At 41.1% G+C, this 26,136-nt stretch overlaps 1 protein-coding gene across 1 annotated transcript; it reads right to left on the reverse strand.

Moving 5' to 3' along the window:
- Window positions 1–8,287: 8,287 nt before the first annotated feature.
- Window positions 8,288–25,203, reverse strand: LOC146027062 (pancreatic alpha-amylase-like). Its single transcript, XM_083158065.1, has 10 exons — window positions 25,014–25,203; window positions 21,111–21,257; window positions 19,565–19,762; window positions 14,908–15,138; window positions 10,008–10,141; window positions 9,803–9,925; window positions 9,627–9,726; window positions 9,270–9,391; window positions 9,012–9,137; window positions 8,288–8,516 (listed from the first exon to the last, which is right to left on the reverse strand). Exons 1-10 carry the CDS (start codon window positions 25,179–25,181, stop codon window positions 8,327–8,329), a joined length of 1,539 nt encoding a protein of 512 aa, XP_083014191.1. The 5' UTR covers window positions 25,182–25,203; the 3' UTR covers window positions 8,288–8,326.
- Between the last annotated feature and the right edge of the window lie 933 nt (window positions 25,204–26,136).

Genomic DNA, 26,136 nt, shown 5'->3' on the forward strand with positions numbered 1-26,136 from the left:
CCCATTGAGCGTGGCGCACAGGCAGTGCAACAACTCCTTGAGTCCTCAGATACATATGAGGGACCGTATATTCCATTCTTCATAAAATTGTTATACATGGCATTGGACAAAAACTATTTCTTATTTGATGGCTTATTCTTTAAGCAGGTGCAGGGCTGCGCCATGGGAAGTTGTGTGGCGCCAGCCTATGCAAATTCATTTATGTTTCAGGTTGAGAAATGTCTTTTCTTTACACAAAAATTCAAAGAAAAAATACTCTTTTATACTCGCTATATAGATGACGTGTTCATCGTGTGGATAGGAGGTAAAAATGAGTTCATTGAAATGATGCAGGAAATAAACATGTTGGATGATAATATTAAGTTTACTTTTGAAATAGATGACAAAACCATCAATTTTTTGGACGTCACTATAATCAAAAATAACACTGAGCTCAACACCACCCTGTATTCTAAACCCACCGATTGCAACACACTCCTGGAAGCCAGCAGCTTCCATCCCCGCTCCCTTAAAAGTGGCTTACCGTACTCGCAGTTTCTACGAGTGCATAGAATCTGTAGTGATCCATCTGAGGAGCGAGAGCAAATGTATAAAATGAAGAAGAAATTTCTGCAACGGGGATATTCTAACAAATCCCTGATGCTTGATATGCAGAAGGCACTTTCAGCGCCCAAAAATAGTGTACCCAAAAATGTACCAGACCCAACTTTGGAACCTATAGTATGGGTGAACTCCTATACATCAGCCAGCGCCACACTAAATAAGGTTGCCAAAAAACATTGGCCGGTTATCCAAAAAGACCCTAATCTCACCTCCCTTAAGAGCAGACCACTCATGTCATGTTTTAAAAGGGGTAAAAATGTAAAAGATTTCATTATGCATACTGATATAACGGGATTTAAACAAACTCCAGATGAACATTTTTTAACTCGCAAGCCAGGGGTTTATAAATGTACGGGATGAATAAAGGGGAAGGATATGTCAATCGCACAGTATAGTAAGAATTTGGTTAATGTGTTGCCGGACCCTCCTCATATCTAATGTATAATAGTTATATATCTACAGGTGAGGGTGTGCTACCATAGGCATTGGGATTACAAGTATGGAGCAGAAAGATAGAATGCCTTTTGCTGGTGCACCAAGAAATTAAAGTTTAGACTTAATACATAACGTTTATTTCATTTTATTAAAAATACAATTCAGCGAAATAAAACCACACATACAATTAATGACAACATTAATAAAAAAGGGGAGATGTTTCCCTTGACTCAGTGTGGCCCCTCTTGTCCTCTACCCAATGCGTAAATATATTTTTAGCGCAATAAGTACCCACAAGAGAATAAATGCTCTTGATGAGGCAGAGAGCCTGTGATTTGCAGTGAAATATCTTAATGTTTGGATACATGTAAGTATTTATTCATTCATATACATTGTGTCATCATATAGATTTGATATTTCAATTGCAATACGTAAGATCAATATTATTCACACGAACCGGCTCTTGAGGCTAATAGTTTGATATACACACGCAGACCGGACAATTCCGTCTGGTGCCGATAGCCGCCTCAGGGACTACTCTGTCCCCTGAGCGCCGGTGATTTCGTGGCAGAGGTGTGCAGGCGTGCACTCGCCTCGTTTGACTGTCTCGTCTGGTGCCGATAGCCGCCTCAGGGACTAATCTGTCTCAGGAGACAGATTAGTCCCTGAGGCGGCTATCGGCACCAGACGAGACAGTCAAACGAGGCGAGTGCACGCCTGCACACCTCTGCCACGAAATCACCGGCGCTCAGGGGACAGAGTAGTCCCTGAGGCGGCTATCGGCACCAGACGGAATTGTCCGGTCTGCGTGTGTATATCAAACTATTAGCCTCAAGAGCCGGTTCGTGTGAATAATATTGATCTTACGTATTGCAATTGAAATATCAAATCTATATGATGACACAATGTATATGAATGAATAAATACTTACATGTATCCAAACATTAAGATATTTCACTGCAAATCACAGGCTCTCTGCCTCATCAAGAGCATTTATTCTCTTGTGGGTACTTATTGCGCTAAAAATATATTTACGCATTGGGTAGAGGACAAGAGGGGCCACACTGAGTCAAGGGAAACATCTCCCCTTTTTTATTAATGTTGTCATTTATTGTATGTGTGGTTTTATTTCGCTGAATTGTATTTTTAATAAAATGAAATAAACGTTATGTATTAAGTCTAAACTTTAATTTCTTGGTGCACCAGCAAAAGGCATTCTATCTTTCTGCTCCATAAATGTACGGGATGTACTACATGTACATATCTGGAAACAGGTGATAGCTTCTGTCACCCACATTCAGGTAAAAAAATCCCCATCAAACACGTAATGTCCTGCAGTACCACACATGTCATTTATTACATTAAATGTCCATGCGCCCTCCTCTACATAGGTAAAACTACAACGCAATTTAAAGAACGTATGGCACAACACAGAAGTGCCATAAACAAAATCCTTGCAGGCAAACCGGTAGACCAACCGGTTGCCAAGCACTTTAAAGAGAGGGGACACACATTAGCGCAGCTTCGCTATAAAATGATAGATCACGTCCCCCCCAGCCTTAGAGGAGGTGATAGAAACAGAATACTCTTACAAAGAGAAACAAGATGGATTTCTCAATTAAATACGGTACACCCAAGAGGACTCAATGAATATTTATCCTTTACTAGCTTTCTCTAAATCTCCCTCTAAACATGTAGACTTTACTGTTAGGTAACTGTTAGGCTTTTTAGTATGGTTACATATCCACATAATTATGTGTCTATATAGCAATGATGCTTATTTGCGGTAATTGATTCCAATTAACTTAACATAATTGATAGCTGATTACGTTACCGGGACGGGGATGAAATGTCTTTCATGCTTATACATATATCTTTTCATTTGTACAAAGTATGCACAGTTGATTATATTATATTGTACTCTATATGCGGGATTTGCATACACTGTTATGTTTTTTATCCTTATGCAATTGTATATAACACGTATATTTATTTATTTATTTATTTATTTATTTACAGGTTCTTATATAGCGCAGCAGATTCCGTTGCGCTTTACAATAGTAGACAGTGATAAAACAAACTGGGTAACAACATACAGACTTGGAGGTAGGAGGGCCCTGCTGCAAGCTTACAATCTATAGGGATATAGGGGGAAACACAAGGACAGGCACCAGTAATACCATAGCAGTCCCACCAAGTTACAAGTCCAGAAGGGTAGCTATATAATACATAAGTGCCTCAGAGGGTTATGCATGTAGAACTTAAACATTATAGGCTTGCCTGAAGAGGTGAGTTTTCAGGGATATGTATTCATTCACTTTTTTATTCTGACCCCCGCAACAGGTCACGGTTTTTCTGTTTTGAGGTGGCCAGTTTAGATGAGGTATCGGCTGTGAGGCGGCTCGCGGCCTATGACGTCACTATTTGGCGGGACACACCCCCCTCCCCCCTTTTTTCCACGAGTTGCACACTGTCTATAAAAGCACGCTGTACTGTATCACTGTATTCCTGATGAAGGTTTATTGAAATAAACCGAAACGTAGAAATTTGCACCCAATTGCCGGAGAAGGCACCGGGTAAAGTTACCTCGTATAAGGGCAGGAGTGCCAGGCCATCCACACCTAAATCTATATATATATATATATATATATTATTCCTCAATACACTGTTTGATATCATCAGCCGTCTCTGAGTGCCGTTTGTTTCTCCCATCTTTATGGTAATTGGAAGCTATATATATATATATATATATATATATATATATATATATATATATATATATATATATTTGTCTGGCCAGACAAGACAAGTAAGAAACTGACACTCATTTATTGAAAAAAAAAATGTAAAAACATTATATATATATATATATATATATATATATATATATATATATATATATATAATGTTTTTACATTTTTTTTACTTTTGGCCAGACAAAAAGGTATCTCTCAAGGACCTGCGGTAAGACATCCCCGGAGTAATTGGAATGTACAGATGGTACTGCTCTGCTTCCCAGACTGGGGGAATAGGTATGAACTGCCTATATTGCAGGTGCCAATGAGAGTTACTTGTACTCAAGATAGGTTTAGTGATGATGTATTTCCCTGCCTCCTGTATGGGGTCAGCGGCTTCCTCAGATCATGGTGTCAACACGAGGAGGTGGGGAAACGCATCATCACATCAGTTTCAGTAAGAGGCACACCACTGAGTACATCTTAGAAAAACTATGGGACATTATTGCACAATGGCTTACTCCACATGGACTTTCCTCATCATTTGTGATATTTGCCAGCAATATTGTGCGAGCATTACATCTGGGCAAATTCTAATATGTCCCATGTTTTTCTCACACAAGTAATTGGTGGTGCAGTTTTTTTTTTTTTAAATAACAGGGGCGTACCGTAGATGCTGTCGGTGGCCAGAAAAGTTTTAGGCATTTTCGACATTCAGCAACTGCATGTCAAAGACTGGAGCACCAGCAAACACTTTTGAACTTGCCCTGCCATTTCACAAAGCAAGAGGTAGTAAGGAGATCGAAACTACACCTTATATGCTTCAGAGGATAGAGGAGCAAGAAAAGGCCATTCAAGCCTACACATCCACCTATGACCTAATGAAAGGAGAGGGAATGCACCTGAGTCATGTGCGGTGGAGAATAATTTCCATGTTGTGCAAGATGCTCATACCCTTTGAAGTTGTCATGTGAAGTTTAGTTCAGACACTGCCAGTCAGGTGTTTCCTTCATCAGGGTTTTTTCAAAAGCAGCTGTAGAAAGTGAAGATGGAGCTGAAATTCCGCTACATATGTCGGCCTTGAAGCCCTTAATTCCATTTGCCAGGATTCAAGGCTGGTCAATCTCTTGAAATCAGATCACTATATTTTGGCAACCATACTTCATCCTACTGTAGGTTTAAAGCCTATATTGAATATTTGTTTCCCACAGACACAAAGAGGGAAATTTACTAATAAAAATTTGTGAAAAAAATCGTATTTTCATACGAAAATACGATTTTTTGGGGCATATATGTATTTTTGGCATTTACTATGCCAAAAATACGAATTTTAGTATTCATATTGATGGGACATTCGTATTTGTATTTACAAATACAAATGAACACCATTGATAGAATATGAATAGGAATCACCATTGGAGTATTTTTTTGGCACATGTTACATCAGCCCCACCTGCAGTGCACATGGTTTTGTGCATTAAAGAAGAAGTTTGCTTTTGCAAACCAACCAGAATCAACCCATATATACCGTACAAGTTTTATGTAAATGGATGTGGATGTTTTTATTACTGGATAAAGTTTACAAGGTTTTTTTAATAAAATTAAAATGTATTTTTAGTAGAATATTTAAATATTTTATTTAAAAATAAAATATGCCTAGGGGGTGTTTTGCATCTACCCCATCACCCATAGGCCCTCATTAAAAAATAAATCCATCCCATTGGCAATGCAAAACACCCCTTCCCCACTGGTCTTAAATCCTAATAGATAGGGTGGCCAATCCGGGGATCGGCGGGATCCCAGGATTTGCCCCCAATCCCAGAATTTCAGGATTAGACTGCTCATGTGGAGTCTAATACCAGGCAGCGTATGAGCAAACGCTCAGATGCTGTTCCCAAACCTGGTGTGTGGCTCTGCGCAGAATGAAGTGGTCAGAGGTCACACTGCGCAGACCAGCGGCCACACCACCCACCACACATCCTGGCCGCACCACCCGCTGCACTGCTCAGCCATCAAGGGACTTCAAATCGCCTTGATCCCGCCCCAGTAAAGTAAATGTTCCAGGCAGCCGGTTTGGGTGGTGTGTGTGTGTTTTTATTAGGTAAACCAATAATTGGAATCCTGGACTTGAGCATTTTTCAATCCCAAATCTGAATTGGCATTCCTACCAATAGTATAATAATAGTAGCCACTTCATCCCCAAAGTTTTATAACACACACACACACACACACACACACACACACACATAGATACGCATCCCTGCAAACTCTAAATTTGCACCCTTCCTCCTATACCTTATAAAAGAATGCTCGCTAGAGGCACATACCACAAAAAAGGAGTTGTTTTCTCACAAGAAATATGTTCTAAAAGTACACCACACAGTAGCACAATCTTATTCACATTATGACACATATCAGTTTCCCTTTATCCTGTTACAAAACACAGAGTCCATTATTTATGTTACTTCAGGCATTTGTACCCTTTACACACATTATGCCACACAGTAGTGCCCCTTATATAAAATTCTAATAGTAGTAGTGCCTTTTACACACCCAGAGTAATATGACTTACACATAATGCCCACAGTAATGCCACTTATACATAATTTCCAGAGTAGGTTACATCTAATGCTTATAGTAGTGCTACCTACAGATGGAGCCAGGCTCCCTCTTGCTGGCGAATCGACAGACTGTCTCCGCTGGCGATCCATCTGACTGAGACGCGCGTGCGTCTCACACACACGCGCGTCTCAGTTTCCGGGCGGCGGGGCGACGGGAACCCTGTCCGTCTCCGCTTTAGGGAGACGGACAGGGTTAGGGGGGGGGTGCGGGGAGGCGTTGGGGACCCCGGGTGACCGCCGACAAGCCGGCGGGGACCTGAGGAAGCGGCGGGGACCCGGGGAAGCGGCAGGGACCCGGGGGAAGCGCCATCGGAAGGAGACGCGCGCTCATCTCATGCGGGCGCGTCCCCTTTCGCATATCAGATGGCGGTTGGCGGGGGATGGCGGCTGGCAATTCTGCCGCCATCCCCTGCAAAGACCAGGCCAGCTCCATCTGTACACATTTATTTATTTATTAACAGTTTCTTAGCAGCAATGTGTAGGGTCGGCACTCAGGAAGCCCATATGGTTTGATGCCGGGTGCTTTCTGAAATCAGCACGTGGAGCGTGCTGTAACATATACACACATCATCAGTGTCACTCCGGTCTTAGTAATGAAATAATCAAATAAAGGAAACTGCAACAATGGATCCTGCAACGTTTCAACTCCTTTATTGGAGTTTTTGTCAAGCCATGGTTTCTTATATATCACATCAGTCATAATGTCCAGAGTAATACAGGTAACATTATGTAATGTAATGCAGGTTTTTTTATGTAAAGGATCTTTAAGACAGCATGGCAGCTTTATGCCCCTTTTCTTTACTTATTCTTTACATTAAAAAATAAAGATTTCTCTGGTATGTACCAGTTTTGTATAAATGAACTCTAATAGAATTTTGGCATTGTGACCAATTTTTGAGACCATATGCAAATAACTTGCTTGCACAATATATTAAGTGTCATTACATTTGTTATATAGATCACTTCTGCATACGCTATCCATAGGTGCATTGTGTTTATGCGCAACCCACAGGTGCATTGTGTTTATGTGCAGTTTACAATTTATCCACACACATACGGTATGAATTCAATCAAGCGCAGGTCTGACATCCCCCTTGTGTTCATACTTCCATTAACCACTTGAGTGGTATGCCCGGAGATTTTCCGGGCTCAGCTGCGCTGCCGCAGTGGGCTGTCCCGGAAAATCTCCGGGCATACCACTATTATACAATAGGTGCGCGCCAGTGGTGTCCAGGTGTGCACCACTGGCGCAGCACCTCTACAGCACACCCCCGTCACCAACTCCAGTCCCCCCAGTACCTTTGCTCCGGCGATTAGTACGCCGGAGCTTCCCTGACCCGCCAGCCAGCCCGTCACTCATTTTACAGTGACGTCGGCGGCAGGCTCGGGTATAGTCGGCCAGGCTCGGAGGGACTCGGGAGCGCTCAGGCACCCGAGTACTCCCGAGCCGCGAACATCCCCCAGCCTGCCACCGACGTCACTGCTGAATGTGACAGGCGGCATAGGCTGGGGTGAGAGCAGCAGCAGGGAAGCTCCGGCATACTAACACCGGAGTGGAGGCGAGGGGGGGGGGGGGGGCGGCTTCCAGCTTTCTGTGGTGGGTTTTGCTGGGGCAGGACAAACCTGCCCTGGTAGGTTTGTCCTGCCCCAGCAAAACCCACCACTCAAAGGGTTAAGAGGGCAGACCTTTTTTTGGAGACCAGCAGATGTTAGAATCTGTATCCTTGCAGGTGAGCTCCACCTTTCTCTATTATTAATTATATTTTTGCTGTCACCTAAGACTTTGTGTCTGAGGCAGCAACTTAATTTGGTTCATTGTAACTTACTGTACATGGTTCTGTGAATATATAAAGCTATTAGGAAAATAAGACTAACTTAAATTGACTGTTATGAATGACTTTATTAGTGATAGTCATCTATCAACTACTGTAATTACAACTTGGCATTGACATGGATGGCAATGAATGGGTCTGCAGCTGAACTGCTGATTGTGAAACGAGCTGAGCCATTGCTGCCAACAGTTATCTGTGTACCAGTACAACGTGTGCCTTCTTTCTGCCCAGAGATGACATCACAGTATGTGCCAGCAGGAAGTCCAGTGTTCAAAGTGACATCCATGTTCCTGAAATAGTAAGGTAACATTAATGAATCTTGTAGTCTTTTGATTAAGACTTAAAAAAAAGAAGCATTGAACAATATATTCTGCAATGCAAAATTAAAGACAGATTATAAACAGATCCTTAGAACAAGAAAAAAAAATCCAATACTTCAAAACCTGCAGCAATAAATATCATGAGAGTTACAAGAAATGTCAATGTAATGTATAAACAATGGGCTCTCAGGTCAATGCTAATCCATTTTATTAAGTAAATTCTTGCAGTCCAGATTAAATGTAGGAATTAGGTACAGATCCAAGGTTCAGTAGGGGCTGAATATGTTAATAGCAGGTTGACTTGTAAAAGGTAGCAGAATTCTGTTTATTCTAAGGAAAAATAGCAGAGTATAGTGGTCCAAAGAATTGTACATAGTCATGGTAGAAAACCATTCATTAAAGTATTGCAGAGATATTGATCATGTTCTAACATGCAGGTACATATTGAGCAGCAACATCACTCACGAGGTCTCATTATTGAAGATGATATATCCTCTATTTCCACGGCCAAAAGCAATCTGGTTTCCTCCATTATCCCACCAGTTTGTGAGTCCTTGGCCATTAACTGTGTTACGGAAGATGACCATGTTTCTAAAAACAAAAAGAACATTCTTGCTACAACCCATAAACGAATACTAAAGAACCTTCTGTATAAATCTATAGCTTCAAAAAAGAGCTATATGGGGTACAGCTCACCAAGTTATATACACTTAAAGCACTCACTTAATCTGGCGCCATCTGTGTTCACACACCCAGTCATTGCCACACGTAGAGTCTGCGTTAATGGTCACTGATTTAGTTGACATATCAGAATTGGCAGGTGGCCCAATCCAGTCATTCGCATCCTATAGAGAAGTGGTTAGAACCAATTAACCATAAAATGTACAAGTTTTGTTTAAATGCACGGCTTTAACTATACTATGGGCAATATATCCCAGGCAAGTGATGGTAACTTTTTTCAGATTGTCCAAAGAAGTGATATTCCGCTCGGATGAATCTTTGGTACACTGTAGGAACGGATAGAACAAATACACTCTTACATAGAAAGGAAATTATATTAAACGCAAATCATTTATTTACCTGTCCATTCACAAAGTTTCTATTCCAGCGATAACTTGACATTACACGTGTTTGTCCATAGGGATGTGCCAACATAAAGCCAACTCCCATTTTGTACAAGCTGCAGAAATATGAAATAGTAAATACTACAAACAACAAAATCAACAGTTAGTTATTTGTTTAGAGAGTCATCTTACCGAGCATCAAAAAAGGTGAGGATGGAGGCTCCTCCAGCACCATGACCTCTTTGGTTATCATGGTTGTCTACAAACACCAAGGCTCTATTACTTTGCATGAATCCCCAGCCTTCTCCCCAGTTCCTGGATAAGAAAGTTAATAAATATTGTAACATAAAATGTTGAATGCTGTACATCAAACTATTACAATGTACCCTGGACTTACTTTAGGTATGACAGCTTCTCTCCATTCCACTTGCGAATGACATTTCCAAGTTTGGCTCCATATTTGAATTCTGTTACACATCCATTTCCAAAATACTGGCTAGAAGTAATGGGTTCTCCACCAAGATCAATCACCTGCCAGAAAAATACATCTTTTGCTGTTTAACCCATTTAGAACTTTTTTCACTCCTATACTAAACCTATTCTGTCACTTTCCATATTGGTCACATTCTAACATCAATTTCAGAATTTGTATGAATTAGTCGCATAACATAAATTTCACACACACATTTTGGACATTATTCAGGTCTGTCCGCATGACCCGTTCGTTCGCATGGGGGCCGATGTTGTGCATATGCAAATCACCCATGGGAATCGCCCAGTGATGTGGGCGTGGGGGGGGGGGGGGGCTGACATCACCAGTATGAATGGAATGTGTTAAATGGGTAGGAATAATATGGTAAACCAATTAGGGAGTAGATTTAGTTCCTAAAAATGAAAACCCATAGCAATCAGATTATAGCTATCATTTTTGCCATAGGAAATGATAGACAGGTTCTGATTGGTTGCTACAGGCAACATATCCATGTGTCTGTTTTAGTAAATCTGCACCATGACAAACCATTACAGCATCAAATGAGTACACTGCTGAGTTTACATAGCCAGGATGGGATAGATGCATGCATTAGATCCCCGATCTTAGGATAACTTAACATTTTCTGTAGTGTATGACTTGTTTAATTTGGAAGAGTGAACTCTGAACCTGAGTGTGTAGATGACAGTATTTTGAAGATTGGTCATTTTTCTCCCACTTTCTGGTCCTTCTAATGTTGCTACAGTGCTGGACCTTCTTGCCTAATTCTCACAGGTCATTAAAAAAATAATCACTAAGGGGTGACATTTTTGTAAAAAGGAGACTCCTCTCTTTTAAATATGGTGACACTGTGTTGATTGAAAACAGGATGTGGAAGATCCTCTTCCAGTTTTAGGCTTCATACTTTTTTTTTTTTTTAATGTACGGAGTTTGTATAGCAATTACACTGTGCAACATGAAATACTAAGTGGACTATTTGGAAAGAACTTAATTATTTTTACAAGGGTTCCCATGAAATTTTAGCTGCCAGGCTTGGCGTATATGTTATGTTAATATATGTATGAAGAAGGTGTTGGTTTTTCTTGACTGCATAGTGCCTTGACAAAGGTCTCAGAAAATTGACTTAAGCTGAAAATCAACATTGCCACTGCTTTTATTACAAATCCTCCTGAAAAAAATGAATCTTCATTTTTTATTTGGATAGTACAGTATATATATATATATATATATATATATATATATATATATATATATATATACAGAACCAAAGTATACTTTATAACTGACCTACTGTACAGTAATTTCTGGACCCTGAATTGAGCTGCATCGATACTGTATTTGGGCGTATATCTGTGAACTAGAGCAGTGTTGGTATTTGTTTTGAATAATTTTGTAAAGTACGAAGGGACAACCAATTTGTAAGTGGAATCTGGTTCAATGAGTGCTAATATATATGATAAGGGTAATAAAACAAAGAAAATAAAAGGTAAAAAAAAACGAAAAGAAAAGAAGAAAAAGCAAAGTACCTTAAAATATAAAATGAGAGTAAGCTATTTCTTTTGAATGTACTCTCATTTTTTTTTTTAGGTGCTTTGCTTTTTCGGTACTTCTGTAGTTTCATGGCGGCAGGCTACTCTATGCTGTCAGTGTAGCCCAACATCAGCCTAGCATAGTTAGCGTACTGTCTCAGTGGCAGCCATGCGTAGTCAGCGTAGTGTCCGCATCTGGCAGTGTAGTCACCGTCAGTGGCGCAAGTTCATTCCAGTTGCCCGGAGGCAAGATAAAATTGGTGCCACCCCCCCCCCCCCCCCAACACACACACACACATACCACCTTATCTAAATATATGTATGTATGTATGTATGTATGTATGTATATATGTATGTATGTATATATGTATGTATGTATATATGTATGTATGTGTGTGTATGTATGTTATGTACTAGGAGGAGAAGTCAGCCAGTGAAGCGATATCGGCGGCTTTCAATTGACTGAATCAGGGGAGGAGAGGTTCCCCCTTGGGAGCAGGAGCCCGGCGGCAGATGACTCTATTGCCTCCCAGAGTTCCGCTTCTGGTCACCGTACTGTCCCCGCGAGCTGCCCGTCTTATTTCCCTGGCAAGCCTAGTGAGGGCCTCTCAAACAGCGCCGGTAACCACCAGATCCCCAATGCTGGTGGACACCGGCGGAGAGGTTATCATGCAGGTGCCAGCGGAGAGCCGCTCCATCTGCGTGAGACGCATGAGCGTCTCATACGCTTGTCCGTCTCAGTAATTTGTGTGGCAGGTTACGGCCACCCTGCCGGTGTCCGATTCAGGTATACTTCCTCCCGTTTGGCTCATAGCCCCACTATCCACGTCGGTGTGGAGTTGATTTTACAAAGTGTGGTGAGCGCAGCACGCCCCGCGAGAGGACACCGAACACACATCAAGTAATCTGCATCCCCTCGCGGTGCTTGCTGTGCGCACCAGGCTTCAGACTTGGTGGCTTGCTGTGCTCGCCACAAGCCGACTCCACGCCGATGTAGATAGTGGGGGTATGAACAGGTCGGGAGGACATGTATCGCGTCCCCTCATGGGGCTCGCTGCGTTCACCAGGCTTCAGACTGACGTGGATAGTGGGGGTGTTTCAGGAACACATTCACACCTGTCTTGTCAGGCAGGTGAAAATTTATCAATGGTTCCCACACAATGTAATAAGCGCTGACAGAACACTGACTGACTATGCTAACTACGTAACGCTGACTGACTACGCTAACTGCCTAAGCTCCGGTTAGACGTGAACATACACACAGTCGCAGACACAAGCTGAGTATGCTGACTACGCTGTCTGCAGGAACACTACACTGATTCTGACAGGGACACTACACTGACTACGTAACTGCCGCTGTGAAACTACATGAGTTAGCTGACTACGCTGACCGCGGGAACACTACGCTGATTCTGACAGGGATACTACGCTAACTACATAACTGCCGCCATGAAACTACACAAGTACTGCTTTTTCTTCTTTTCTTTTCTTCTTTCTTCACCCTTTTTTCCCCCTTTATTTTATTACACATATCATATATTATTACGATCATTTAACCACATTAAATTTTGCCTTTTTTTTACTGAGCTGCTTTAACTGATATCGCAGTGCAACCATTTGTACAATTTGTGAATGGGTTCTAATTCACCTTAGGTGCATGAGGTAGTATTGCATCCCAGAAGAATTTCTAAGGATCATATTATCTACACCATGCTGCGAGAAGAGGTGTGCAAATCTTTCTCTGACCACAATCAAATCCAGCTATTCTGACATAGTCTCTATGTTAGAATAACTTTCTTCAGGTAAATTACCATAAATACACATGTATTTGTCATTTTCAGAAATGTTATTATTTTATACAATATTTGAATGGTAATATGTTAACGTTGCATACATTGCTGGAACTTTGGGCCTTATTCAGGTTTATTCAGAACGGGGCAAATTTAACCCCATTCTGATATTTGGGGGTCTGCGCATGTGCAAGCTTGGTAACTGTATGTTGCTGTGCAAATGTCAGCAATGAACTGCCTCATTGAGTCACATATTCGCCTGGCTGCTCGTTGCAGGGTATGGCCGGGGGCGGACGGTGATGGAAATGGGGGCTAGCCAATGGGAACACCCAGTGTTTTTTTCGGCATCCCTATGAAAACATGGCACTCCCATGGGTACACGGGGGAGTGGGCAACTGACGCCACAGGATGCCAGCCACCTGCCCCATCTATGTCCAGGCTAGTGCCAGATTAAGCATTCGGGGGGCCCGGGGTACTTTAGCTAGGGGGGGCCCCTTGCACTTGTCATTACTGGCTGCACACTGCATGGGAGAATATTACACTGTCAAAACACAGAGTAAAGGCAGTATAAACTTGGTCAATGGGTAACTGCATATATATATATATATATATATATATATATATATATATATATATATACATACACACACTCACACATAAATACATACCATATGAAAAGCCTGTGTTTGTCCCATTGCAACTTACTCTGTAGGAGACCTCACAGTCCTAGTGCTGCCTTTGATTAAAAACCCTCCCATGACTAAGCTGCACTAATCAGAGCTCATCACAAACCTCTCAGCCTCTGCCCTCTTGTGCAAAGTCTCATGGGACTTAGTCAACTCCCAGTAATGCACTGCACACTTGTGCAATCAGTGTGCCTTGGCTCCTGATGCTCAGCACCATTAATCATTGTCACATTGGCAGATAGGTGAAGCTGCAGCACTACCCCTCTCCCATGCACAAAACCTGTGGCTAAAAAAAAAAAAAAAAAAAAGCATGCCAACCACAGAGGGCCCCTAGCTAATGGGGGGCCCAGGGGCACTGACCCCTTGTGCCTCCATTATAATCCGGCCCTGGTCCAGGTGCATGCCAATAAAAGTCAGTTTTCACTGACTTCTATTTGAGACGGCAAGAAAAATCATTTGATTTCTCCTGCAGCAGAAGCATGCGAGTGGATGTGTTTTTCGTTACACATCCCCTTGCAAGTCACCGAGGGGAATCCCTGATGGGGGGGCGGGTATTCAGAATGGCGTCGTCTCAGCTCTGATGTCCGCAGCTTACCGAGCCAACCTGAATTGGGCCATTTGTACCTTTGTGACGTGGCCTGTGCACTGCAAAATTCTGCTATCACAAAATTATGTAGACAAATCATGTCATTTAATGTTTATATTTTACGTATCTCTCTTTTTTCACTTCTATATGCAAACTAAAAAAAATGGAAAATAATCCTAAATTCATGTATTTATTATTTAGTGTGCCACTTCTTACCTCCTGGAAGATATAGGGACGAGATCCACTAGCGAACCACTTAGTGTTCAGGTTGTTCAGTCTGTTGACAATAGCCAGGATGTCTCCAGGCCACATGTGCTTCGCAGCATCAAGTCTGAATCCTGCCACTCCAATACTAATGAGATTGTTCAAATAGTCAGCAATCTTTCCACGCACATAATCCTTCTCCAATGCCAGGTCCAGGAGGCTCACCAGACGGCAGTTTCTCACCTATAGGATAGCAATGCTCTTCATAAGGCCAGTTCTATTAAATTATTTCACCATAACAAGATAATGCAAACAATTATTAACTATTATTTTGGCAATAGCCACAAAATGTATCCTTCAGTAATAGATTAAGTTGTACTTGATTGAATGGATGGTGTAATGGTTAGCATTACTGCCTCACTGAGGTTATGTGTTTGATTCCCACCATGGCCCTAACTGTGCTGAGTTTGTATATTCTCCCCGTACTTGTGTGGGTTTACTCCAGGTACTCAGGTTTCCTCCCACAATCCAAAAATATACTGGCAGATGAATTGGTTTCTAACAAAATTAACCCTAGAATGTCTGCGTGTGCGTGTACATGTGGTGGGGAATATAGATTGTAAACTCCACTGATGTAAATATTCAAATATTCTCTGTAAAACGCTGCGGAATATATTTCCTCTATATAAATACTGATTACCCAAAAGGAAATGTGAAAACTGTGCTAATTTGTGAAAATCCAAATCTGATACACCATGGAGGAGAGCACATGTATAGTAATAGGAATGGAGACTGTTTCAAGAAAAATAATTCATATACAATTTATTTTGATACATAAAAATATTATTAATCTAGGCGGCCACCTATAAATACAAAATAAAAAAATGTAATGAAAAAATAGTAATAATGTATGTGTACACTTCAAGAGCAATATTTATAAAACATAAAATATATATGAGGAAGCTTGGTATTCAATGATAATATAAATATACAGCTTTCAATTTTTGCCTGGAAGGTACTATAAACTTGCTTATAATAAGGATGGATGTTTTGCCAAGGGGTGCCGGATGGGCTCCCGACAGTCGGGATCCCGACAATCATTTACCCGACGTCGGGATCCCGACTGTCAAAACGCAGACGGCCACCCGTTTTTTTACCTCGTGGGGGTCCACGACCCCCATAGAGGGAGAATAGAATAGGTGGCTCGCGTAGCGAGCCACCGTGCCCGCAGCGTGGCGAGCGCAGCGAGCCCGCAAGGGGCTTTTTTGCACTCGCCATGCTGTCTGACTCTGGCCAGTCGGGATCCCGACGTCGGGATAATGACTGTCGGGATCCCGACTGTCGGAGTCCCATACCACACCCTTGCCAAGTTGTTATTTGTAGTATTGCCGAACACAATTTTTTTTAAAGTAAGTTGGCTACTTCCGTCAGTCTCCTCCAGGCGGGACACTCCACAGCCACACGGTGCAGGACTCCATCACACGGCAGCACAGGTGTAGTATGAATTACTTGCCCTTATAAAGTGGCCAACTTACTTTCAAAAAAACTTTGTGTTCCGCAATACTACAGATAACAACTTGGCAAAACATCCATCCTTATTATAAGCAAGTTTATAGTACCTTCCAGAAAAAAAATTGAAAGCTGTATATTTATATTATCATTGAATACCAAGCTTCCTCATATATACTGTATATGTTTTAGATATATGGGGTGACATTCTATGGTTTTACCTAAATGCGCATCTTTTTTTAGCGCACCACATCGCCGCAAATCACACTTTTTGAAATCGCACTTTTCAGTCATAATTCGCATATTTAATGTGATGCGTTTTGGAGGCTGAAAAGTGCGAAGAGGTGCGATTTGCGGCGAATTGGTGCGCTGTCTTTAGTCCTGAAAATGTGCGATTTTCATGTCTGCGCATCTAGAGCAGAGATGTTCCTTCCTCGGCGTCTGTTTTCAGAATGATTTCTGGCCAATCAGGAGCCGACTTTCTCGGCTCCTGATTGGCCAGAAATCATTCTGTCCAGAGACGCCGAGGAGGAAACATCTCTGCGCCTGTCAAAGTCCTGCGAGCCGGGTACCAGATGAGAGCAGCGCTGTCACCGGAGAGGATGCCGAGGTCGTCGCCTGGGACCAGGTGAGTAGGATTTGCTTCCTTAGGTACCCCTGGGGACTACCTCGGATCCTGGACCCCGGATTCTTCAGCCCAGGAGCCCCGGAACCCCAGGACCAGCCCCGGAACCAGGACCAAGGCCCCGGAACCGGACTCTTCTGCCCTGGAGCCCGGACCCAGGATCCAGGGACCGACCTACGGGCTCAAGGTAGGTAAGTATCCGTGTATGTGTGTTATGTGTGTATTAAACTTTTATTTTACAGTGTGTCAGTGTGTTTTTGTTAACTATTTTTTCTACTGTTGAACTACAAGTGCCAGCGGGCCCTTTAATGCCCCGCATGCTGGGACTTGTGGTTCTCCAAGTTTCAGCATGCGGGGTAGGCTTGCTGGGACTCATAGTTCGCCAGTAAAAAACAATAGTTTTTATTCTTTTTTTTACACAATCCATCAGCCCGATGCCCACCGCCCAGGGGCATCGGGGACAGCCCCGGACTATCAGCATGGGCTGGTAAGTCCTGGAGGGGGGGGACCCCTTCATTGAGGGGGTCCCCACTTCCCCAGGACCCCTGCCCATGCTGACCAGCCAGGGGGTTAATGCTTTGGCCGCGGGAGCTTATATAATAAGTGTCCCCCGGCTGGGGCATTACCCTGCTGGCTGGTTGTGTCCGGTGCTGGTTCTTAAAATACGGGGGACCCCTAGTCATTTTGTCCCCCGTATTTTGGGAACCAGCGCCGGACCTTGAGCCTGGTGCTGGTTTCATGAAATCAAGGGGACCCCGATTTGTCGGGGACCCTGATTTTATGTCACCAGCACCGGCTCAGTGAGTCCGGGGCTGGTTATGCTCGGGCAGGGGACCCTGCGCGCGTTTTTATTTTATTTTAACCGTTATTTTTAACACCAGAACCCTGCACAGAACATTGCGTTCTGTGCAGGGTTCTGGCTAATTCGCCAAACAGACCCTGGTCTGAAATAAGTCCGTTAATTAGACACCTAAAAAATGCGATTTGCAAATGCGCATTGCATTAAATAAGCGAGTTGTATACTGTTCTGTACGAAAACATCTGGATGCGATAAAAATGCGAAATAATCTCGCACTTTTAGTCCGCATACCTTAACGCACATAATATGCGATTTCAGTCCCCTAGCGCATCCCATTAAATTTGCGATTTTAAGGAAAAATGCGATATCGCCATTTTGCTGTCTAATTAACGCAAAAAAAGGCAAATCGCATTCCATAGAATGTCACCCATTGCTCTTAAAGTGTACACATACATTATTACTATTTTTTCATTATTATTTTGTATTTTGGTTTTATAGGTGGCTGCCTAGTTTAATAATATTTTTATGTATAAAAATAAGTTGTACAGTATATGAATTATTTTTCTTGAAACAGTCTCCATTCCTATTACTATACATGTGCTCTCCTCCATGGTGTATCAGATTTGGATTTTCACAAGTGAGCGCAGTTTTCACATTTCCTTTTGGGTAATCGGTATTACTTTGTGCAAGCTCCGAGTCTAGGTTTAAACCTGGTCTCTGGCTTGACACTCATTTGCACTGGCACTAGTGCATTTTTTAAAGCTGCTGCTTATTAATATTATGTTATATTAATTATTACAAAAATATTTTTTCAAATTTAAGGGTATATTAGCGCCTAAGTCTACCACTGGTTTCCAATGGTGATATATTTGCCACACCTCTATATAAATAACTGTTAATAAATAAATATCAATAAAGAAAAATGTACAAAATGCTTTTTTAAACTATGGAATATATACATTTTTATCGTATCATGTTCCTTTAGGTTAAATGCTTCTATATGAGCACCTTGTACAAACCAGACTGATCCCATTAAGCAGTATTATGCATTTTCTCTTTAGTCATCTTGGAGTTGGTAACACCCGCAATAGCACATAATTACTATCATTACCATACCCATATTGTTCATAGAAATGACGAAGTATGCAGTTATATATTTTATGGATAAATACATAGGTCTTTTTTCTGTTTAACAATGTTCATGACTGTTACAGTATGTACATAATGCCAATGGTAATACACATTACTGCCATGCTTATATCATGCATTTGGTTACAGTATGTGCATATTTGTTACATGTTCTTATAGTTGGATGATCTGGCTTCATTTCTAACTATTATTTTATAAAAAAAAAAAAAAAAGAATTTCATCAATTGTTCAATTATCATATGGACTAATTATACAATTGTCCTACTGCTACAGTACCTCATCGTCGCCTGAGACCTAAAGGCATTGGTTTTTGGCAACAATATATTTGGGTACATATTTTCTTGTCAACTGATTTATCACATATGAAATATAATTCCAAAAAAAGAACCATTACAGAGAAATGAAAATGCAACTGTATGATTATTATTATTATTATTATTATTATTATTATTATTATTATTATTATTATTATTAATAAAATACATGTGTCTATAGAGCAAAATATTAATATAATCAAACAAGTAGTTTAGTTATGTCAATTGTGTAGTCCCTTTGTAATAGTATCACAACAGTTAAAAATGATTCACCTGATTAACGTCATTGTAGTTCTCAATGTTTTTACTTGCAGTGGAACACTTGGCATCATTAAAATCCAGATTGGAGTATGGTACAGCAGGGAAACTTTGGGTGCCAGTATTGTAACTGCTTCCACATGTAGACCTGGTGCCTGAGCCACCTCCAGCTCCACACATGTGGTTGATGATAGCATCAACATAGATGTTTACCTAAAGTGGGTTACACCAGATCAATGGGTTAATGATCTTGACACTTCTTGAATAAATATTCTGGTTACATATCCTTTAAGTTCTTACAAAAAAAGAGAATTACAATCTAGCTCTGTCCTTTTCTATTGGTTTCAACTTGTAGTCACTGACAATAAATAATGTAGGCGATTGACCAGTATGGCATTAGTGCACATGACTCACAATTGGTAGCAATTACCTCCCCCAGGTATCCCATCCAGGGCTGACCAGCCACGGTGAGCATGATACGGCTGGGGGACCTTATGTAAAAAGTGACCCCTGGCTGTGACATGACACTGCAGGCTGTTGGAGCTGTTCTAAAATATGGGGGACCCACAGTTTTTTGTCCCCCCGTATTATTGGAACCAGGACCGGTCCAAGAGTCTTGGGCTAGTTTCAGAAATACAGGAGGACCCCTACACTTTTTCTCACCTGTATTTTGGAACCAGGTCCGGCTCAACGAGCCCGGGGCTGATTATGCTCAGTAGGGGGGACCCCACGCCATTTAAAAAAAAAAAATCTTTTACACATTTTAACACAAAACCATGCACAGATCTCAATGATCTGTGCATGGTTCTGTCAATTCGCCGGTCAGAACCTGGTCTATTTTTGCGATTTTTAGTAAGTTTACCAAAAATCACATCCCATTAAATTTGCGAGTTGTATACTTTATAATGAGAAAACATCTGGATGCAAATTGAATTGTGAATAAAAATCGCTGTTTCAAAATGTACGAATTTGCTGCAAAAAGTGTGTTTTTTCCCCCCAGAAATCGCACCCTAAAAAATGTGCGAGTGAGATTTCGGACGGTTTTTGCGTTTTATTGCAAAAGTCACAAATTTGGATCCTATTAAATTTCACCCATTTTTTGCAATGAAAGTTATCCATATTTGCTGTGAAATAAGATTCTAAACGTTGACCTCCTACTTATGGGTTTTCCGTAATATTCACAGATTAATAATTCCAGTGATGATTTGGAACAAATATTAATCTAATTAACATGTTCTTAAATTTGGTCTTCAGGACCTCACACAGTTCATTTTTTCAAGGTCTGTGGATTTCTAAATTGTGACAGTTGGTGATACACAGTGCTCCTGTAAAGACACTGGGAAAGCGTGAACTGTGTAGAGCTCTAAAGGCAGAGTTTGAGAACCACCGATTACTATCCATAGAAAAAGACCTGGATTATGGATCCTCATTTTGCAAGAACTATACAGTAGGTGTTTTGTTACTGACTTTTCAAAACTTTTATTTGACTTGTTAATCCCTTTTTTAAATTCATTATTTATTTACTACATGCTGTAATAAGAGCATTTTCCAAAGGACATACCCCAACATTGTTACATCTGGTGACCATGTCTCTGAATTGCTGCTCTGTACCAGAACGACTGCACAGCTTGTAGCTGATGGGCTGGTATCTCTCCCACCATGGTCTGTTGGGACTGGTAATAATCAAGTTCTCGTTAGGAGGAGAGACCTGTAATAAAACAGCAATAACATAAAGTAAGCAATTGTAAAATGTAAAATATACACAATAAAACCTTCAGTATTTCTTTAAAAGGGGGAGATTTAACAAACTTTTGAAATGAGTTAAATGGAGTTATTGCCTATAGCAAGTACTGTAGTTAGATTTTAGCTATCATTTTAAAGAACATGCCATACCGAACATATCTATAGTATCTATAATTTGACTGGTTGCAATGGGCAACACCTCCACTCCAGTTGTCCTGTTGGATGGTTTAATGACCCCCCCCCCCCCCCCCCCCCATAGTGCAGGAAATAGTTAGTTGTTTAGATCCAAAATAAATGTAAGTCTATTATGTGCACAGCAATAAGAATACATTTTTGTTGTATAATATGACTTATTTATAATATAGGGAACAAATACAGTGGTGTATTTATGGAAAGTCACACAAGCAAAGCCTTAAATATTTTCATATTCATGAGTACAGTGGCATCTGTATAGCATGCTGTGTGCACAGGCCTGCCATCAGAAATTGTGGGGCCCGGGACTGTTAAATTAGGCAGCTCTCCCCTGGATGGCTGATCCTCTGCGGTCTGCTCAATGGCGCGGCTATGTCATCACGTTGCACGGTAAGTGGGGGCTCTCTGTGTCCCGTGGGGGCTTGCCAACTGCACTTTGTTCAAGAGGCAGGCAGCAGGCAACGGGGTAACTGAAGCTATGGTACATGCCCCCTTGCATTTTTCAGTTGTGCTTCCTGACCCCCATTAATTTCTATATATAAACTGTGCCCCTGCTCTCACTATATAACTTTTACCCCTACCCCCACTTAAACAATATATATTTATTTAAGTTGTGACCCTCAATAACAACCACTGACCTTGTTTCTCAGCTGCCTTTTCCGTCACAGAAGTAGGGATGGCCATTGACCCTCGATGATTAGAAATCATCGATGGTTTATGGCCAATGTCGAACAGTTTTGCCATCGATGGGGGAGAACCAGATGGTTTCCCACCATCGATGTGTATCTTAAACCAGGCATGTCCAAACTATGGCCCTCCAGCTGTTGTGAAACTACAAGTCCCATCATGCCTTGCAACAGTTTTGCTATTAGGGAATGCTAAAACTATTGCAAGGCATGCTGGGATGTGTAGTTTCACAACAGCTAGAGAGCCATAGTTTGGACATGCCTGGCTTAAACGAATAATTTCGTTTTTGCTTTTTCCCTACAGTGCCAGGACACGGAGTTCAGCTGCTGGAGACCAGTGTGCAGAGGAGACTCTCTAACTGAATTGCTGACAGGACCATAAAGGCTGCACATACACTGCCTGAGCAGCATTTAAACAGTGAGTACATAAAGAAAGTGTGCTGCAGCTGCCCAATCACTGCTGGCTACAGTGACGGGACACAGTGCTATGCAGCTGCCGGGGGTCTACTCCTGGAGACAAGATGTGGGCGGCACTTTTCGATAGACCAGCCCTGGCCCTCTCTTCTATGTCAGAGTGGAAGGGCCCGAGACAGAAGTCCCCATAGCACACCCCTGACGGCGGCCCTGTGTGTGCAACTCAGATGGTAACTAATGTAAAAAAGCAAAGGACAGAGGTCTGATATGAGCAAATTGTGCAATGCATCTTGCCATGAATTATTGTGTTTAATCTGTGATTTTGTGCACATTCCTTTACCACAATAACACTAATCCCGAGTACCACTTATGCCTGCGTTTAGTAATAGGATGCAAAATCTAGGGAAAAAGTACAATTGTCATTGCTCATACCATACTACTCAAAATGGATATGATAATGATGCCATAAAATCTGTGGCTAAAAGCAATAGTAAAGTCCTAACAAATGCAATAATGTCCAAAATGTGTATCAGTTTTATACGAATTCAGATAATTAACTACACACATTTATTTAATTTTCTGGACCATAGCAGGAGTCTATGGCCTCAAATAAAATATAAGGATGTATAGGAAACAGAGTTTTAGTAACTGGAGTACATTCACAGGAGGGGAAAGTTACCAGTGGAGTACTACCGGTATTTGTACTAGAACCAATGTTTTTTTTTTATATATATCTTTGTGTGGTTACATTGCACGTGGCATTAAATGGAATATATGAATTTTTGCTGATGAGACAAAAAGTATAATATGGGGTAGATAAACCACGAGGGGTAGACTAGAGGAATGGGCACAAACATGGCAACTACAGTTAATGTCAAAATTGCAAAAACATGCAATTGGTTCCATAAAAAAATCCAAAGAAGTCACTTTGTTGCACAGGGAGAGGAATCAGCAGCAAAAAAGAAAGAAGTAATACAGGTTGAGTATCCCTTATCCAAAATGCTTGGGACCAGAAGAAATTTGGATAATGGATTACTCCGTGTTTCAGAATATTTTTATATGTCAATGATGTATCTTAAGGTATCTTGCATTTATATTGTACAAACACATCAAACACTTGAAATACACACAAATATATTTTATGTGTGCATAAAAAGAGGTTTCAAAACATGAAACAAAGTTTGTGTATAATCTCAGGCAATGAATTTGAATGCCAAGCAATCATTGTTTTGCACATATTTAGTGCCAGTTACATATCATGTCCTCTGTAGTGTTGTTACAAATGTCCCCAGTAGTGCTTTTAGCAAGACATTTTTTCCCCCACTTTCTGGAATGTATGGTTTTCAGATTAATTTGGATAATGGATATTTGGATAAGAGATACTCAACCTGTAATGACACTGTATAAGTCATTGTATGACCTCACCTAAAATAGTGTGTCCAGTTCTGGATATTCAAACATTAGAAACGGTACAAAGAAGGGCAATAAAATGGTGCATGGTCTACATCATAAAACTTACATGGAAAGACCAAAAGATCATAATATTTATAGTTTGGAGTAGAAACAGGTAAGTGGGCACTTGAAACTTTCAAATATACCAAGGGTGTTAACAAAGTACAGCATGGAAACATTCTTCAATGGAAGAGAAGTAGTAGAATTCAAGTACATGCCTCAAAATTGGAAGAAGATACTGTAGGTTCAGGGGAAAATTGAGACAAATTCGTTTTACAGAAATTGTAGTGCATACGTGGAATAGCCTCCCATCAGAAGTGGTAAGACTGTAAAAAAGTTTAAACATGTTTGTGATGGGTATAAGGCTATCCTTACAAAGAATTAAGGATCAAAAAGGGTTGAACAAAAAGAGAATTGGGCAATGATAGCCAGGAGGTTCTTATTTGCCATCAAATTCTATGTTTTTATGTATTAAAGTTATAGTAAATATTTTATTATGTACATGTACCTGCAGAAAATAAATATTAAATTTAATAAAGACTTGGATGAAGCACATAATAGATGCAAATAGGTGAAAAACCTAAAATGATTGCCCCCCCACGATACCTGTGATGTGGTTTGCGGGGGCTCTCCGTCACCTGCTGGGCTATGCGGCATCCCCGGCGTCTCCTCCTCCCTCTGCAGCCGGAAGGACATTCCCGGCTGTGACATGCTGCTGGGAGAGGAGGAGCAGCACGGAGCATGGGGTGGGGGGTGCGGACGCCGGGCAGTGGGCGGCGATAGAAGCCCATAGGCTTCTATAGGGTATCACCACCCAAAGGTGGCAATACCCTGCCCGCCGAAGACGGTGCAGACAGTATGGTAAATTTGAAAATGCAGTAAAACGGGGGTTTTGACGCACTTTCGGCTTAGTACATGCCACCCATTAACTGTATCCCTTTCTAATAAGCAATAAAAACAAATCATGATGCTCTTACCTGGACACCTCCGTATCCATTGGGTGCCAGATATCTCTCACATTCTGCAGCAATGTCATCCCAGCGCCATTCAAACAAGTGGACAAGAGAAGTTCTGCCAGACCTAAGATATGGATTGTACTGAGCAGAGCAGAGCCCGACAGCCACAAGTAGAATGAAGAACTTCATTTTGTCTTCTGCTGTAACCTGGCATCTTGTCTTCTCCCTTTTATACCATTTTAGAACCATGTGAAAATTACAGTTAATCACCTGTTAATCAACATTTGAGGACTGCAGGTGAATATATACAAAAAGTTCTCACTGTTACATAAGGGTAAACTATGTTGATGATTGAAGGAACATGTCACCTTGGGAATGTGGTTATGGATTGTTTTCACTTCTATTATATAATAATATATATATATATATATATATATATATATATATATATATATATATATATATATATCATATCTTAAAGTACAGTGATATAATGTTTATCTTGTTTCACGGCTGTTTAAAACACACAGTTAAGTCATAAATGACATTCAAATATAAAAAGATATAACCAACATTAAGAAAATGAAAATGCTTCCAAATTCTTCATATTCAAAAATTTGCAGTTTTCACCATTTGGTTTGTAAATGATCTGAAATATTGTTATGTACATACCTACTTTACCTAATATCTCGACTACAAAAATGTAAGCCTAATGATAGCGTGATTTTGCCTTGTAAGAGATCACCCCTTTAAAAAAAAATCGGAATTCGTCTGGCATCCCGCACTGCCGCCGATCCCTATATTTAATAATTGAATAAATGACAAGTTGTATGAGAACGTGTGATCTAGTACAAGAATAAAAGAAAATTCTATGTGCTAGGAAAATAATTGTATTTGTACATAGCAAAAATATTAATACTGATACACCTTGATACCGAACAGCCATTATGCCTCTGGATAGCACTGTAACACTTAATAGCAACTTAGTACACTAAGGATAGGTACAGTAGGCATTGGGAAGGCATGTATCTGGCCAGGGGCGGATTGGCCTACCGGGAAACCGGGCTGTTTCCCGGTGGGCCGGCATATTTGGAGTGTAAAAGGCCGCCCTCCCTCCTTTACAGTGCCGGCCGCGGCATCTTCG

The sequence above is a fragment of the Crinia signifera genome, chromosome 8 (assembly GCF_055691185.1).
Source record: "Crinia signifera chromosome 8, ASM5569118v1, whole genome shotgun sequence".
NCBI lineage: Eukaryota > Metazoa > Chordata > Amphibia > Anura > Myobatrachidae > Crinia > Crinia signifera.

Excerpts from the sequence above, each read along its gene's own strand:
- LOC146027062 (XM_083158065.1), bottom strand. The coding sequence starts at position 25,181 with ATGAAGTTCTTCATTCTACTTGTGGCTGTCGGGCTCTGCTCTGCTCAG. Across the intron at positions 21,258-25,013 it reads ATGGATACGGAGGTGTCCAG|GTCTCTCCTCCTAACGAGAA; the intron begins GTAAGAGCATCA and ends GTTTTATTACAG. Across the intron at positions 9,926-10,007 it reads GAGAAGCTGTCATACCTAAA|GAACTGGGGAGAAGGCTGGG; the intron begins GTAAGTCCAGGG and ends TTTCTTATCCAG.